Here is a 19,240-nt window from a genome sequence, read left to right on the forward strand (position 1 = left end):
AAAATTATTCAGTTATAGTTTTTAAAAGGAATCATAACCTACCTATACATGTAGGAATTTAAAACAGTGGGCTGGAGTTTACCCATGGACAAAGGGTCTAATTTTGACATGAGATTAAACTCAAATTTTGATCACCTTTTCTAATTTTCACTACTGCAAAGGAAAGGGTATATACTGGTGAGAAAGACTACCACAGTGATAAGAAAAACTGGATACAGAAATTACAATGCTGGGTTCAAATCCAGCTCCATCAGTGTTTAGCTCTTTGACCTTAACAAAATTATTAATCCTTTCAGCTTCAATTTCTTCTATGAAATAGAAACAAAAAAATGGCCTTAGCTTTCACCTGATATTGGGAAAGATTAAATGAAATAGCAGGTAAAAATTACTTAGTTCAGTGCCTATCAAATAGTAAGAACCACGAAATGTTGATATTTATGTAGTTATGGTTGCTATTACATTATTAGTAGTAAAATCAAAGAGAAGAATGAATCTTACAAGTTTTTTTTAACATTTTAAGGATTTTTCAAGTGATTTCATAAAGTGTCATTTATCTGACTATGACAAAGAGGAAGCAAGTTCATGATAAAACAGTAATTAATTTTCACATTTAGAAAACTTAAATCACACAATTACCTTATCTTGGCATGCAGACACCACAATCACAAAAGTGCCTTTCCCCATTCTAAAGAAAGGTTTGGGGGTACTTTGTATTTCGAAAAGAAAACCACATCTGCTTAGCTCAAATACCCTTGAATAAGCTTTTCTAAACCAACATGGTAATTTGCCCAATTTAGACTAGAAGTCTGGTAGAAAATTGGGCTGTTAAGTAAAAACTAAATGAGCTCTGAAAACCAAATGACAATGATGAGTAAAAATTTCAGATGGGAAAACTGAACACCTGACTGCCACCTCTCTGAAGTTTCTAACAGGCTGCATCATTTGATGAAGAGGCACTACTCTTTTCTCAACTAAAATAAAATAACAGGAATTTTATGTCATTTCAGACCTGGCACTTGTACTGTCTCCAAAAATTAAGTTAATGACATAGTAAGGACATAGGAATTTAATTTTAACTGTATACTATAGCTTCCTTCCTCTATTACTGTAAACAGCCTTGAACACACAACTCAGGGCAATTCTGGGCAAAAAGAATTATAAAAACATAAAGTCCATATTCAGGTACTGGAAATTATGTAGATGCTTGCTTAAATAAATATCTTGCAGTTTACAATGTGACTGTGTTTGCATATCTAATTAAAACTCACCATTTATTTACATAAAAGAATCTATTACAAACAATCGAATCACAAAGATCTGATATTATTCCAAACTCAACAGTAAATACGTCATATTACCTTCTCCAAAATGCCAAGACCCAATAGGGTAGTATTTAAGGATAACATTACTTTTCAATGATTTCTGAATTACAGCAATAAAGTGCGTTTCTCTTATCAAATATATAAAGTATTTAAAAAAAGAGAGATAACTGACCAGTGAAGAGTCTAACCTTGGAAACCTGGGAAGATCAGAGTTCACCAAAGCCCAAAGATCGATGTTAGCAGTGTCAGACACCACACAGTACAAAATAAGATTATGAGTTAGAAGTGGTTCACATTATGGAACAAGTTAAACAACAATCCCCTTTGTCAGCATTTCTTATACCTACATCACAATCAATATGCAAACAGACCCATTCAGAAATAGAGAGAAAAAAATCTTTTTCACATAGAGCTTATTCTAGAGAATAAGCTGTTGGTCACTAATTTAATGGAGGGCTCTATTTAAGAGACTATGTTAACATTATTATACTACTATGCACTTCTAAAAGTTAAGCTGCTGAAAACATTCAAATTGACAAGATAGTACCACTTCACCAAGAGCCTTCTTTCTTTTTCCCTTTAACAAAGAGGTAACTGTGAATAAATATTTAGGCATATCTTAGCTCTGCCATCCTTTAATAAAAACGTGAAATGAAAACTTATTTGGATGTTCAGAGTGACTCAATATGATAACAGTTAACTTTCAAAACATCACAGGCAAAAATTTGATTACAAAGCTCACTTGTGACTCAGTGGAAAAATAAAAACCAGGGAACACCATTGTTAATTGTACTTTTGTCTTATTCAAATACTGTTTCATAAATTCACATTTTAACTTTTTATAATAAATCAAGAGGCCTTCTTTTATAAATTAGTATTTGTAATAAGTACTTAAGCATAAAAAGCCATTGAACATAAAAACAAATATCTGAATTTTCCAATGATATGAAGTCTATTAGTGAAGGGGTACTTTAAGATATTCTAGCATGCAATACCCCACCCCAAGCCATTTAAAGTATGACAACAACTTTAAAAAATTATTACTTAATGCACATATTATCAGACTATTCACCATTTAAAGGGAGGTAATTACATAAAATACTAGAGTCTACAAAAGAGCACTCTTTGGTTAGTGTTAATTGACTATAAACACGGTTTCTTTTTTCTTAGAGTTCTTGCTATGATTTATAAACATTGGATATTAGAGAGAATAAATTGTGCTAGACCCCTGAGTTCTAGGTGTTAAAACACCTTGGAACTTCCTCTTGACTCTGCTATTTAGTTACAAAATTACTCTGGACAGTTCAGTCTCTGAATGTAACAAGAATAGTGTTGCATACACTATCCTCCTTACAGGTTTACATAAGGATCAAAGTCAATTTTGAAATATAAAACTACTGTCCGACATGTGCAAGATGCTAAAAGAAAACAATGATGATTAAAACCAGAGCTTTAAAATCATTTGAGAATTTGAAATGTAGAAAAATGCATTTCTATTTATTTAAATAGTCTCCAAAACACATATAACAACTTAACCAAATACCTAGATTAGAATTGTCACTTAGTATAATTCATAGGAAAGATATTTTATATGCATATTTGATGTAGAAGAACCTGATAATAAGAATACTCAGAAAGATATCTTATTGATGTAAGACATCTTAATAGTTCATCAGCAAGGGGATCTTTGGACCACATCATAGCAAAACTTCTAAGACTTTATTTTCTGAAAGGTTACATTTTAATGAGTCATATGCCAAGTCAATTTTATGTACAAGGCCTCAATCCACTGTTCTTCAAATCACTTAATTAAATTTAACTGAAAAAGAAATCATATATAAAACCATAGTCTTATATATAAGGTGGTGATTGCTGATGTTAAATTATAGAGTCAACTAGTATGTTTTAATTCTAAAGCCCTCTTAAAGTTGCTTTCTTCGCCTAGAGTAAACATCACAGAGGCTAGATTTCAATAACTACAATTTGAACATATTTAACAAATGGGAAATTATTAAATTGGTTTTTAAAGCAATATGGTTATTTTTCTCTTTTTTCTTAAATATATTCTAGTGTTTCAGAAAAAAAAAAATCCTAGCTGGTAGTCCAATATGTGATCAAAGCAGCAGAATTCTAGGCAAGTTAAGTAGGAGTCAAAATTGCTTCAAAATACCACCTAATTTTGTTCTTATCCTGTTGATAATTAAATCACACTCAGTGTCTATTTTTTTACATTTTTAATTTATTTTTATTGAGCTTTACATTTTTTCTCTGCTCCCCTCCCTGCCTCTCCCCTCCTCTTTCAATCCTCCCCCAAGGTCCCCATTTTATCTTGTTGACCATGTGCTTTGCTTTCGTTACAATGTTAAAAATAAAACAAACAAACAAAAATCACAACAAGCTAAATAAGACTAAAAGGAAAAATGTTTTGCCATCTTCCATCTATAAAAAATTCCTAGTAAAACAGGACAAAACGGCAGCCCACAGAATGAGAAAAGATCTTCACCAACCCCACATCAGACAGAGGGCTGAACTCCAAAATATACAAAGAATTCAAGAAATTGGTCACTGGAAGAACAAATAATCCAATAAAAATGGGGTACAGACCTAAACAGAAAATTTTCAACAGAGGAATCTAAAATGGTTGAAAGACACTTAAGGAAATGTTCAACATCCTTAGCCATCAGAGAAATGCAAATCAAAACAACTCTGAGATTCTATCTTACACCTTTAAGAATGGCCAAAATCTGACAACTTATGCTGGAGAGGTTGTGGGGTAAAGAGAACATTCCTCCATTGCTGGTGGAAATGCGAGCTGGTACAACTGTTTTGGAAATCAGTATGACAATTTCTCAGGAAATTAGGAAACAACCTACCTCAAGACCCAGCAATACCACTTTTGGGTATACACCCAAAGGATGCTCAATTGTGCCACAAAGACATGTGCTCAACTACGTTCATAGCAGCATTGTTTGTAATAGCCCAAACCTGGAAACAACCTAAACACCCCTTCACCGAAGAATAGATAAGGAAAATGTGGTACATTTACGCAATGGAGTACTACACAACAGAAAAAAATAACAACATCTTGAAATTTGTGGGCAAATGGATGGATCTAAAAAACATCATATTGAGTAAGGTAACCCAGACCCAGAAAGACAAATATCATATGTACTCACTCATAAATGGCTTTTAGATATAAAGCAAAGTAAAAACATCCTACAATTTACAAATCCCAGAGAACCAGGACAACAATGAGGACCGTAAGAGAGACATACGTAGATCTAATCTACATGGGAAGTAGAAAACGACAAGATCTCCTGAGTAAATTGGGAGTGTGGGCATCATGGGAGAGGGTAGAAGGGGAGGGGAGAGAAAGAAAGGGGAGTGGAGAAAAATATATAGCTTGATAAAAACAATAAAACATTCTTAGTAAATAAATTCTTTTACATAAAATATTTTGTGCATGTGTCTATGTATGAACAAATGTACATATGTATGGGTTGGTGTGGGAATAATCAAATTTACATAGAGATTCATGGCTTCCCCCACAAACTGAGTTTTTAGTTTATTCGAAAAAAAAAAAGGACTCCCCATTCTCAAAAGCTAGACTTCAGGATGATACTTTATCTCCACTTTACTTCCTTTCTAAAAATGACAAAATGCCGGTTTAATTTAAAAAATAATAAATACATTGAAATACATGAAATATTTTTCATTCCCGAGTAGGTACACATTAAAAAAAATTAGAAATCCACAGTTTTTTTTCCCCATTAGGTGACTTTTGGTAATTTTTCTTTACTGTATTTTTATTTGCTTGCTTTTGGGTTTGTTTTTGTCTGCTTGTTTGCTTTGAGACCAAGTTTCTCTGTTTGCTCTGGCTGTCCTGGAACTCACATTGTAGACTAGGCTGGCCTTGAACTCACAGAGATCTACCTGTATCTGCCTTCCAAGTGCTGGGATTAAAGGCATGCACCACAATGTCCAGCTATCTTTGACGAGTTTGTTTGCATATTGAGTGATGAGCATGTATATTATTGTGAGCCTTTATTCTGTGCTGGTGGCATTGAGGTTTTTTATTTATGCGTACCACTTCTTCACAGCAGTGCAATTTAAAATATGTGACAAAGGATTGAACAGATGGCTCAGCGATTAAGAGCACACATTGCAGAGGACCCAAGTTCAGTTCTCAGTACCCATATTAGGCAGCTCACAACTTCAGCTCCAGGGGAGTTATATGCCTCTGGCCTTAGTGGGTACCTGTACTTTATCTCCACTTCACTTCCTTCCTAAAAATAAGAAAATGACATGTGTGTGCACATTCCCACTCATGAATACACAAATGTGTTCATAAGTCAAAATAAAAACAAATATTTAGAAATATGTGACAAGTCAAAATGTGAAGATGTCTGAAACCTTATAAAAGTCTCTGTGTGTGTGTTTTTAGGCAATCAAGGATTATATTATCTGCACGATATGATAATCCACATTATTTTTAAAATGCCTTTTTGAATAAGTTTAGCTTCATTGCATTAAAAGTTTATAAGGAAACAATAAAAAATATAGTCTACAAAAAGAAAAGCATTTTTGACAAAATTGAGTACTATAAAATTTCAATTAAAATGGCCCAGACATATGAATTTTGAAGCATTTAATTTAGCTCATTTTCCTAATTAGATAATGTGGAGCCATTCTGAGAGAAATATTGGTATCCACAATTTCCTCACAACTTAGGTCCAAGCCACCATTTAAAAATTGAATTGGCATATGTTCTTAAAATCTATTTAAAAACTTAAAAACATTAGGTATAAATACAAACAGTCACATACATGTATATATACAAATGCATAATATATGTACAAAAATACATAGGTAAAATTTCCCAATCCATGCAGTTACTACTGTGAAGTTAAGGAGCTAACCTGGAGGACCTGGGTAGAGACGGAAGTTCACCAAGGCCCAATGTCATCATTAACGAAAAGGAAAATATCAAAACTGTTAGAAACATCAAGAAACTAAAGCATTATACTAAATACTTTCAAGTTAAAGTTGAATTTAATAATAGAACACTCTGAAAGTCCATATTTATGCATCTCATATAAACCAAATTATCTCCATTTAGTATTAATGCTAAAGTGAAAATTGTACATTGTACACACACTATAGTTTAAAAGTTCAAAAATGATGTTCATTATTACAAGCTAGGCTCAACATTCAATTCTAAGAGAAACTGGTTTAAAAATTTATTTTGGATCTGTAGTTCATAAATAAATCAAGAAATCACTCATTAGATATGCATTCTTCTAAAAACTTTGATTGTTCTTTTAAAATAGTTATTGCAAAAGCATGTTTCTGATGACTGCTTTTCTGTTATTATTTTAAAGGAATGTCCATCAGAGAGCTCCATTCCTAGTAACAAATTACCACAGTGCTAATTAGAATGGAAAAGGACAATATTTGGTTTATTTGAATTATGACATACAAACAAAGCAAGTTATATTGCATGCAAGACAGTTAATGTGGCTGAGAATTTTTTGCTGGCTTTCTTTAGTAGTAAGCAAAGGAAAAGCAACACCATCTAGGAACAGTCAAGCCAACTCACATTAAATCTGACTTTGAAAACGGTGCTCTGAATCCGGTACATAATGTCTAATTCATGTTTTTTGGGCACATGTCAGTGAAATCAAGTCCAACTAACTCACAATTTTATTGTAATTTAAATGTAATTTTTCATTTTAAGGTACACTTTAAAAAAGAATTAAGAACTTTCAAACATCAAAAGGACAATCGCTTGATTTCTTTCTATCTCAAATTTCTCTTCTTTAAAAAAAAAGACGGCCAAATTTTCAGCTACTAGAAAAAAGTGAATATAAAAGCCCCTTAAATCTCTTAATAACCTATCACCAGCAACTGGGCTCAGCAGCGTTAACCTGGGGTGAAAATGAACATTTCCCAATTAATAGAATGGAAGGACATAGCACAGACACGAAATGAAACTGTGAACCGTGGATGCAAGATGGATCGATTAAAGAGTGGGCAGAGGAAAGGCAAGGTATAGAATGAGGTATGAAGAGATTATCAAACTGATCATGCTGTGAAGCTAAAGATAAATTTGATTGCCCAGTTCCTAGAGATCAAGTTTTTTATTGTGCCTCGTGATATCCGCTGATCATGTGACAGAACCATAGCAACAGCTTCTGGTATGGAACACAAGCATGTATTTGGTGATCACTAGAATGATTTCTGTGACGACATGCTGAGAAGCTTACATTACAAAATGTAGATTGCATTTTGATGCCAGGTTATTCATATACTTTTATCATTAATAACAATACTAACATAACCACCATTTTTCCTTCTTTTCATTTAAGTTGTTTTGTTATACTGGAATTTTGAGTAAATAATATATGCATTACTAAAAAGAACATGTATAGTAGAATGAGCTAGGTATGAACCAAGCTCTTTTCTTATAAGGAGTTCTCATGTGACAAATTCTAAAACCCTGAAAACAATAACCTGGCAGCAAAATGAACTACACAAACTGGTAAACAGACTATTTTCTGTACCATACATGATCATACCTGGTCTCCCAGGAGGCCCTTGAGGCCCAGGGATTCCTTTTGGACCTTCCAAAGCCGGACCAGGAGAACCAGGAGGACCTGGGGGACCTGGCATACCAGGGAATCCCTGAAAGCCTGGTTCACCCTTTGAACCTGGAAGACCAGGATTTCCTGGAATGCCAGGTAATCCTCCATCACCCTTTTGACCTGTAGAAATAAAATTAGTGATATAGTAAACAATATTAAATGCTGAATTATAAGATGGTCTTTAAGTCATATATTTGATAAGCTAATGAAATTCACTAATTTCAAACACATGCAAAATATATTCTCTATATTAAAACCATGTATCTGTCACCATAAGTACTTATTAGCAATGCAGAAATAATGACAGCATCCTAAAAGGTATCCTTTGTATTAGGACATAGAACAATGATCACATGACCATTAGTTATGAGCAAAATAAGACAGACAAGATATAAAAAGCATTAAGTATCTTCAAGAATTGGTTCAAGATGGATACAAAAACTGTTTAACACTTTGGGTCTAATTTTGAGAGTAATGAAATTCAATGGCTGCTGTTATATTCAGACCATGATATTAAAGGTTTATAATCACAATCTAGACAATCTGCTCTTAACATTTTATTATAAAACACGAATACTTAAGAGCCATAAAACAGTAGCAAATTAAAGCAGCACTTTTCATGAAAAAAATACTAAAATTTATAGGAGATATAATTTTAGTGTGAGAAAAGCTTTTATGAATATCAACATACAAATCTGCAATTATTCAAATTTATGTTAACTATTTAGTGCTTATTTTAAGATTACATTTGGAGAAAGAAGACAGACATGTATCCAAACATACATATTCCCTCCCCCACCTCAGTTCTTGCCAGGTAGAAATAATGCCAGCTCAGGCTGACTGGAAATCTAGATATTCAAGGGTAGAATACAACGTACTATCCTCTTGCCTCAGCCTCAGATATAGGCCACCATGCTTAGCTCTTAGATGAGTTTTCAAGAAACATTTCTATCATTGGTACATATTTCTATGGAAATGTCTTATATGTTACTCCGATACTGTTTTTACAGAGAGAAAAAAGTGGGTTTCTGAATAAATGAAAGCTTCTAAATTTCCTACAATTTTCATCTTTTTTCTATATTACGTCCTCAGCATTTATGACAGGAATGAAAGGCTACTTATTGAATTTTCCATAAGGATGTCATTTTTGTTAACACAACACTTCATATTAAGTAGCATTGAGAAATATTATAAAGGTAAATTGAGCTTTAGGTTTTTTTGAATATTCAGATGCATTTTATAATAGTAAATGGTAGAGATAAAAAATAAATGGACTGGGGAATATTTTCATTTTACAGGTAGATATTACTTGTTTTGTTAAGGTTTACCAGAAAGTCCTGGGAGTCCAGGAGGTCCTGGGATTCCAAAGCCTGGTTGACCTGTTAGGGTACAAAAATAGAGATAATTTCAAATAGGTAATTGATTGTTGAGGTTTCTAATATGTGTTATGTATATCAAACATGCTGAAAATTAATTTTTTAAAATTTCCTCTCTCATTATCCCCTTTCTCTCACTCCCTTCCTTTTCTTCTGTCCTTCCCACCCCTTCTTTTCTTGTGCTACAGACAGAACCTAGGGGCTGCATGTTAGGAACATGCTTTACCACTGAGTTACATGCCTAGTCCCTGAAGACGGACTTCTAACATAGAACAATTCTAACGTAAGAAGACTAGTTTCAGCTCAGCAGTAGAGAAACTGAGTTTGGTTCTTCCAATCCACACAACAGTGGTTCACAACCATCTGTAACTCCTAGGGGATTTAGCACCTTCTTCTGTCCTCTAAGGATAGAAAGGCATGCACATGGTGATGGAGGGAGGTCATTGGTTAATAAAGAAACTGCCTTGGCCCATTTGATAGGCCAGCCCTTAGGTGGGTGGAGTAGACAGAACAGAATGCTGGGAGGAAGTGAGGCAGACGCCATGCCTCTCCTCTCTAGGTCAGACGCAATGAAGCTCCAGCCCAAGATGGACATACACTAGAATCTTCCTGGTAAGACACCACCTCGTGGTGCTACACAGATTAATATGGGTTAAGCGAGATGTGAGAGTTAGACAAGAAGAGGCTAGATATAATGGGCCAGGCAGTGTTTAAAAGAATACAGTTTGTGTGTTGTTATTTCGGGGCATAAGCTAGCCAGGCAGCCAGGAACTGGGTGGCAGGAACGCAGCCCGCAGCTCCTTCTACAACATGGTACATATACATATATGCAGGCAAAGCACTCAGACATATAGAAAAAACAGACAAACGTTTTTGGACATGGGTATAGGCTTACTCTTTAAGTTATCACTCTATATCGTCACTTGATATTTGCCAGTTGCATTATAAAGGAAAAACTACAGAGCTGGCAAGATGGCTCAGGAGGTAAAGGCACTTGCCACCAAGACTGATGACCTAAAGTCAATCCCCAGGCGTTTTGAAAAACTGAAAACCATATACATGCACACTCTGCTTCTTGTGACTGACAGACATACTTTGTATACTTAAATCAAAATACATAAATAAAGTACAGATTGAACAAAGAAGAAGAAATTTAAAAATTTCTGGGTCAGTTCTTGTTGGAAAAGCAAATGAACAATATTTAAAACTTTTTTTTTTCCTTTAGGGAAAAGCAACCTGTTCAACAAACATGACTAGTATCTTCAGGATGCCAAGGAAGAAGCTAATTTGGAAGTGGAAAATGTGTGATACCTTAGAAGATAATAAGGAAGACAGAGTTTTCCTGTAGCTATGAAAGGTCTAATCAGAGCATACCAGGAGAAAATTATAAAATTAGAAAAATATGAAAAGCTATAATACCTGGTTCTCCCTTCTGTCCTGCTGGTCCAGGAATGCCATCTTGACCTGGCTTGCCTTTTTCACCAGGAGGTCCTGGTGGCCCAGGACGCCCTCCACCACCTACACAATAGCACAACAGATTATATTGACCCTTTTAACTTCCTTCCACATCCTTCCCCATCTTCATATTAAAGTGCCAAACAATTCTCTCTAAAACTAACAAAGTAGAGCAAGGTGAGGTGGTGCATGCACACCTTTAATCCCAGCACTGGGAAGAGAGAGAGGCAGGAGGATCTCTATGAGTTTGGGGTCAGCTTGGTCTACAAAGTGAGTTCTATGACATTAAGGGCTACATGGAGAAAACCTGTCTGGTAAAAAACAAATGACAAAACAAACAAAAAGTAATAAAGTGGGCGGGAGAGATGGCTCAGCTGTTAAGGGAGCTTGCTGTTCTTCCACAGGACTTGAGTTTTAGTCCTAACATTCAAGCCAAGTGGCTCACAACCACCTGTAATTCTAGCTCCAGCGGCGTGACATCTGTATTCTCCTGAGCACATACGTTCACAATGCACACTCACATAGTCAAGAAAAAAAAACAAAATATTAAAGTGCTTCTGAATTACTCCTTGAAATCATGAAATCTATTTTTTTTTCAGGACAAGGTTTCTCTGTGTAGCCCTAGCTGTCTTGGAACTAGCTCTGTAGACCACGTTGGCCTCAAACTCACAGAAATCTGCCTTCCTCTGTCTCTCAAGTTCTGGGATTAAAGGCATACATCATGACTGTCTAGCAGAAATCATAAAATCTTCCAGAATAAAAAAAGAAAGGAAATGATGACCATAAGAAATAATCTAATAACTCATTATCTAAAACATTCAAAGGAAAATGTGTGCTTCATAGGCATAGGGAAGACAAGGGATTTACTTTAAAAGTTATTAAGTAAAAATATTACTAGAATTTACCCTTCTAGAGAGAATTATTCTCCTTGGAAAATGTGTGCCTAAACAACAATGCCTACTTAAATATAGTTTTTTTTTTGAGGCAAGTTTTTTTGTGTAGCTTTGGTAGTTCCTGTCCTGGAACTAGCTCTTGAAGACCTGGCTGGCCTCGAATTCACAGAGATCTTCCTGCCTCTTCTTCCTGAGTGCTGGGATTAAAGGTGTGCGCCACCACAGACCAGCTCAATTTGGCAATTTTTAAATGAGAAGTTATTTATTCAGTTATGCAATGACAAGCAGATGAGCACCACATTCCTTTTTCTTGGAAATGCTCACAGTAGAACAAGATTTGACCTCCCCACACTGACTATGAAAAACCATAGTCTTAAAGGATGACATTTTTCATGCTTACCTACAGGACCAGGCTCTCCTGGGAGGCCAGGGTTACCAGGAGGACCACTCATACCTTTTGGTCCAGGAAGCCCCGGGGTTCCTAGAATAAAAAGCCCAGTTTAACAATTAACAAAATAAACACATTGCTTTATGAGCTATAATTCAAGCTTAAATTTAGAGTACTAGCACTGAAATAATAAAGACCAAAATGAATCCAAAAGATGTTGATGATTGCTGGATAATTTTCAACTAATTTGACAGAAGTCAATATTATTATATATTCATAAGTATAAAGGTAACTACAGAAATATTTTACTGGTAATAAAATTTTTAGCACTTCATTCAATACTTGCTTTTATATCCAGTCATCTCTTGTTGGACAAGATTTTGCTGTCAGGTTTCAGGTATAATTAACAAAGTAACTAGGGATATTTTACATAGCTTTTTTTTTTGTAGACATATGTCTTTATCTTGAGTAAATGGTAAAGAGTGGAATTTCTGGGTCAGAGTGAGATTTGTTTTGTGCAATATTAAAAAAACACTGAAAAGCTATTTTAGACATAGAACAGCAGCATATGTGAAAGTCAGTTGTTCCAGATCTACGTCAATCTATGTTTTAATATCAATTATTAAAAAAACCAATCCCAGTGTTAGCCATGTGATTTTAATGTGTTTACTTCGATGGTTAATGAGATTGGTCACCTTTTCATGTGCTAACTGGCCATCAGTATGTATTACTTTGTGAAATTACCACTTCAAAGTTTTCCTCGTTTTTAAAATTTGGATTATACTTCTTCCTATTAATTTATAGGAGTTATTTATGTCAGGTTTCAGGCTGTCCAATATGCTAATAGTTTTAAATCTGTAGCATTTTTGCTTATTTTTCTAAGGGTCTTCCTTGGTGAATAAAGTTTTAAATTTTGTTTAAATTAAATCTATCAATTATCTTCATTTGAAGTTATTGTCTTTGTACTTTTTATAATTTTATTTATTTATTTTACACCCTGGCTACAGTTTCCCTCCCTCCTCTCCTCTCAATCTTTCCCCCACCTTCCCTTTGTTCCCACCTCCCAATCCACACCTGCCTCCTTCATTTCTGTTAAGGCAGGTCTCCTATGAGTATCAACAGGACATGGCGTATCAAGTTACAATAAGGCTAAGCACCTCCTCATGAGCAAGGTGACCCAGTATGAGGAATAGGTTCCCAAAAGCTAGTAAAAGGGTCAGAGATAGCCCCTGCTCCCACTGTCAGGAGCCCTACAACAGAACCAAGCCATATAACTGTAACACATATGCAGAGTACCTAGGTCAGTTCCATGCAGGCTCCCTGGTTGTTGATTCAATCTCTGTGAGCTCTTATGAGCCCCAGTTAGGTAATTTGTGAGAGCTTTCCGTGGTGTCCTTACCACTCTGGATCCTACAATCCTTTCTCCCCCTCTTATGCGGGATTTCCCAAACTCCACTTAACGTTCGGCTGTGAATCTCTGCATCTGTTTCCATCAGTTGCTGGATGAAGCCTCTCTGATGACAACTGGGCTAGGCCAATCTGGTCACAAGAGATGGCCAGTTCATGCTATGTATCCACTATTGCTAGGAGTCTTAGCAGGGGTCATCCTTGTAGATTCCTGGGAGATTCCCTTGCCCTGTTTTTACCTGACCCAGGAATGCCCCCCCCCCTTTCCAGTAGTCTCTTTCATTACCCTCCCATTCCACCCCCAACCTAATTGCTCATGTTCCCGCCCACACACACCCTCAGTACACGAAAAAATCTCTTCTATTTCCTCTTCCCTGGGAGATCTGGGTATCCCCCATGAACCTTACTTGTTACCTATTCTCTCTGGGTTGCAGCGTAGTTATCCTTTATTTTATAGCTAATATCCACTTACGGATGAATACATACCATCATGGAGGGCCAGAGAGATGGCTCAGCCGTTTAAGGCTAGGCTCACAGCCAAAACACCAAACAACCTTTAGCTAAGAGCCTTTACTTTCCCTACTGGATTTAATTGGAACCTTTATTCAGGTCATTTTATTGTATAACATGTGTCTTTATCTATGTTCTATGTTTTCTTATATAAATCTACTTATTAATCCTTATGAAAGTACCATACTACCTTAATTACTGCATCACTTGAGATCAGGGAGTGCTAGCCCATCAACCTAGTTTTTTTCAATGCAGGTTTTTTTTTTTTTCAGTATTGTTTCAAATATGCCATGCCCTTTCCATTTCAGAATTAATTTCTTAACTTTTTTCTTTTTTGACTTAGTTTATTTATGTATATAACTGCTTTTGCCTGAATGTATGTGTACCACATGTATAACTATTGCCCTTGGAGTTCAGAAAAGGTTGTCCAATGCCTTGGACCTGGACTTACAGATGGTTGTGAGCCGATGTGCAGGTTCTGTGATTTGCCTGGGGTCTGCTACAAGAGCAAACACTGTGGCGATGGATGGAGAAAGAGACAGAGACCCACATTGGAGCACTGGACTGAGCTCCCAAGGTTCAAATGAGGAGCAGAAGGACGGAGAACATGAACAAGAAAGTCAGGACCGCGAGGGGTGCGTCCACTCACTGACTGGACTGGGACTGATGGAGCATGTGATCAAACTGGACTCTCTGAATGTGGCTGACAATGAGGGCTGACTGAGAAGCCAAGGACAATGGCACTGAGTTTTGATTCTACTGCATGGACTGGCCTTGTCGGGACTAGTCTGTTTGGATGCTCACCTTCCTAGGCTTGGATGGAGAGGGGAGGACCTTGGACTTCCCACAGAGCAGGGAACGCTGATTGCTCTTAGGACTGGAGAGGGAGGGGGAGAGGGAATGGGGGGAGTGGGAGGGAAATGGGAGGAGGTGAAAATTTTTAATAAATAAATAAATAAGAACAAGTTGAAGAAAGAGGAAGCACTGAAGAAAAAAAAGAGCAAACACTGTTCTTAACCCCAAAGTCAATGCCCCTATGTTTTTGAAAAATTGTTTGTCATTTTGAATTGATGAACCACTCTGGTGTCAACATTTAAAAATTTAAAAAATTTAGTTTTTACTCTGTTAGTTTACTATTATGTAGTACATATATTATATATATAATTATGTTAATCTACTTAGCTATTTAAATTTTCTTACAGAAAGTTCTATTGTTTGCAAGAAACAGGCATTTTTCATATCTTGTTAAAATTGTGATAAGGTCTAAAACGCCCATCAATGTAGGATCAAGTTGATTCTTAGGTAACTGAATGCCCTTCTAGAATATTCAACTTTTTTTTTGTTTGTTTGTTGTTTTGAGACAGGATTTCTCTGTGTAGCTCTGGCCTGGCTGTCCTGGAGCTTACTCAGTCTGTAGATCACAGAGATCTGCCTGTCTCTGCCTCCTGAATCCTGGGATTAAAGGCATGTGCCACCACCGCCCTGTGAATTTTTGGCATTTTACCAAGAAATTTAGAAGAATCTGGAATCTCTAACACACACACACACACACACACACACACCATTTATAGCATTCAGTGCATGTGATGGTTTGAATGAGCGTGGTCTCCATAGACTCATAGTGAATGATTGGTCAGCAGTTGGTGGAAGTGTTTGCAAAGGATTAAAAGTTGTGGTCTTGTTGGAGAAGGTGTGTCAGTGGGGGTGAGCCTCGAGGTTTCAAAAGTTCACATCCATCCCAGTCAGTTCTCTTTGTGCCTCATAATTGTGAATGGAGATATGAGCCGGTGTTTCATCAGCACAATAGAAAAGTAACTCAGACAGCACATAACAAATGATTCCACATATGAATGTGAATCTTAAACAGTAGAAAAGAACAAACAACAGAACTGGATACCTGTATTATTAGAATATTAAAATACGTAGAAAACGTCTTTAAAAGAGATATTATTGTTGTGGTCAAGAACCTACAGCCATGGCAACTGATTATATAGTTCAGAGGAAAAGTGTGCACATGTGATTTCCTGGGTTCAGTACCAGCACACACACAAAAAAAAATTAACAAGAAAAAGAAACTCACAGATAAAAATGTAAACAATGAGTGAACAAAATGGTCAGTTTCTGGAGAAATATGGTAACCCTTCAAAAGAAAATGGAAAACTAATTTTCTTGTGGATATTAACAGCATATAGAATAAATCAGGAAAAAAATTCAGTAAACATGAAGGTAATTAATAACAGCTGTGCAAATTAAATCTGACAACCTAAATATGATCCCCAAACCCCACATGGCAAAAGAAGAGAATCCATTACCTCAGGTTGTTCCTTGATCTCTAAATATGTGTTTTCACACACACACACACACACACACACACACACACACACGGAGAGAGAGCAGCAGAAAGAGAGAGGCAAAGACAGACATACACACATAAAAATAAATGTAAATAAACATAAAAAACAAAACCTCTACAACCAGTGAAACAATATTGAATAACCTATTACTAATATAAACGCACTCCAAAGAGTGGGGAAGAAATTCTGAAAGAACTACATGAAGAGCGAATAGCTGAAACTTCTGAAAGTTCTTCCAAAGTAACAATCTTATTGATTGAGGAATAACAGTAAAAAAGAAGGAAAGAAGTAAAGAAAGCAAAGGAAATACAATGACAACCCACCATGAGAGAATGGAACGAATCAGTGATCGTGGGTGGAGAGATGGTTGAGTGATTAACATGGAAGAGTGCTCATCCAGACGAGCAGAATTCAGTTCCTATTACTCACAATAAACCTGTAACTCTAGCTCTAGTGATAGGAAGCCTTGTTTTGTCTTCCTTGGCACCTGATGCACAATCACAATATACCTACACACACACACCACAAAAAACATATCTTTAAAAATGGCACTGGAAATGGAAATGTATCCAGAAAAAAGCAGGGTATAAGCATACAGGGGAGATGATTTAAAAACAATGATTTATTATCAGGATACATATTGAGATAAAAATAGTAGAAAATACTCAGTGATGAAGAGGGAAAATGTCAAAGATTTCTAGCTGCTAGGAATGTGGCTCACTGTACAGTGTTTTCAAGCCAAAGCCGTAGGACTCAAACTCTAGAACCCTACCCCCACTGAGTTAAAGTTTTCTTACAATGAAGGTAAAGTAAAGGCGCTGTCAGGTAAATGTGACATAATTTGTCTCCAACAGTCACTTCATAATAAACGATATTTGAAAGTACATCAGGCTCTAGAAAATAATACCAAATGAAACTCTGATATAAAACAATGTAGAAATATTCAAATTGAAAATACACGGGTACATGGAAAAGTAGTTCTCCTTACTACAATAAATTATTTAGAGTTTAATAGACAGCTTAAAACACAGATAAAGTTAGAGAAAATCTCAGTGGTAGAACACTTGCCTAGCATGCAGAAATTCTTGTGTTCTGTCATCAACAATTAAAAAGTGATAATAGCAATTAATTATAAGATTAATCATGCACATAAAAATTAAATCCATAAAGACTGTCACAAAGATCCTGATAAATAATATATTACATATGAAATGGTATAATGTTGTTTTGGTATGTGAAAATAAAAGTGTTGGAATATCTAGAATAGTCATTTAAAATAGTGTAGAGAGGTAGGGATTAAAAGTCAACAAAAGAGAAAAAAACTGAATAGGAAGTAAAGTACTAGCTAACTTTCAGCGATTAATAAAATCCAATGAATGACTAATGTAGTGACTTGAATGTGAATCTCCCTCGTAGGCTCTGGCACCACTAACTTGATCCCCAGTTAGTGGTATTGTTTGGGGAGGCTTAGAAGGTGTGGTCCCCATGTATGCATGGTCCTTCTGGTGTCTACAGTTTCTTGAGAAGAAATTGGGGTAGACTCGTGGAATATATTCCAAGTCACAGCACAATGTACTAAAGAAATGTTCCAGTGTATTTCAAAACTGAGATAAGCTACAACCTCATTTTGTGTTTATAGGGGAAAATACATACATACATACTACATACATACATACATACACACTACAAAAGAAGGTTGTAGTCTCTCTCTCTCTCTCTCTCTATATATATATATATATATATATATGTATTCTTTCTATCTGTCTGTCTATCTGTCTGTCTGTCTTTCTGTGTATCTAGTCTTTCTTCCTCAGATTACTGAATTCACATCTTCCTATTCTGTTCATATACAGTATTGATAACTCAGTTTTGAGTTTTAAACAATTATTTGGTAGTATTAGCATTTTTATTTATGGCTCGTTAAATTATAACTCCTTCAGTATTTGATAAAAATATGAACATCTTGAAAAAAAATCACAAGATCTTTGAAAGTCCCATTGTAGAGTTAGCAAGTAACGGGGCTTCAGGAATCAGATGAAAAGAACTAAAAGTCATTTTTAAATTAGTACATTAAAAATTCTGTAGAAGGATTCCTGTTATGAAATGAATCCATAACCTTTTCTCCCTTATTAAGTCTAGAGGGGAAGATCACAAATAAGCCGCTGCTGAAGCTTTGGTTTTTCTCACATTTTCAAAATAGTCTCCCAACAATCCATTTTGAAAAGCCCTGGGTCTTCAAAAATAAAATCAAAGTTACACTAAAGTTCCTCTTGAAAATAGCTCAACCAGTCCACTGCACAAATTTTATGACAAACGTTTAAAGATTCATGCTACATGAAAAATGTACAGTTCCAAACTAATTTAACATTTCACATAACTAATCCAGAGGGGAGGCCACTTTAAGCTCAATGCCTGCACAAATTTTAACTGTTTAAGAGAAATCAGAGCATATTTCCATCAAAGATATATAAAGGAATATTAACTTCATTTTTAATAATAGTTTTAAATCATAAACACCAAATAGTCTGTCAACTAGAAAATACATAATTGATTGTGAAACAAATTTTCAATTATTACACAGCAATGACAAGAAATAACTGACATGTGTCTAAGATTAGTGAATCTTAGACATAATGATTAATCAAAGAAATCATGCACAATGATATAAGACAGTGGTTCTCAACCTGAGAGTCATGACCCCCTCCAAGAGTTGCATATTAGATATCCTGTATATCAGATATTTATATTGCAATTCATAACAATAGCAAAATTACAGTTATGAAGTAGCAAGGAAATAATTTTATGGTAGGGGTCACCACAACATGAGGAAGCATAAGGAAGGTGGAGAACCACGGGATACATAAAGTGTGATTCCACTTATGTGAATTTCA

At 35.5% G+C, this 19,240-nt stretch overlaps 1 protein-coding gene across 1 annotated transcript in view; it reads right to left on the minus strand.

The window, feature by feature from the left end:
* The window catches only part of Col4a5 (collagen type IV alpha 5 chain), a 193,793-nt gene that overhangs the window by 18,158 nt on the left and 156,395 nt on the right, over window positions 1-19,240 (minus strand). The window contains exons 38-41 of the mRNA XM_057759380.1: window positions 12,091-12,171; window positions 10,762-10,860; window positions 9,295-9,345; window positions 7,901-8,086 (exon numbers count right to left, since the gene is read on the minus strand). Of these exons, the coding sequence (XP_057615363.1) occupies window positions 7,901-8,086; window positions 9,295-9,345; window positions 10,762-10,860; window positions 12,091-12,171 (417 nt within the window). The remainder of the gene's footprint in view (window positions 1-7,900; window positions 8,087-9,294; window positions 9,346-10,761; window positions 10,861-12,090; window positions 12,172-19,240) is intronic.

Source organism: Chionomys nivalis, chromosome X, assembly GCF_950005125.1.
Source record: "Chionomys nivalis chromosome X, mChiNiv1.1, whole genome shotgun sequence".
In the NCBI taxonomy this organism is placed as follows: Eukaryota; Metazoa; Chordata; class Mammalia; order Rodentia; family Cricetidae; genus Chionomys; species Chionomys nivalis.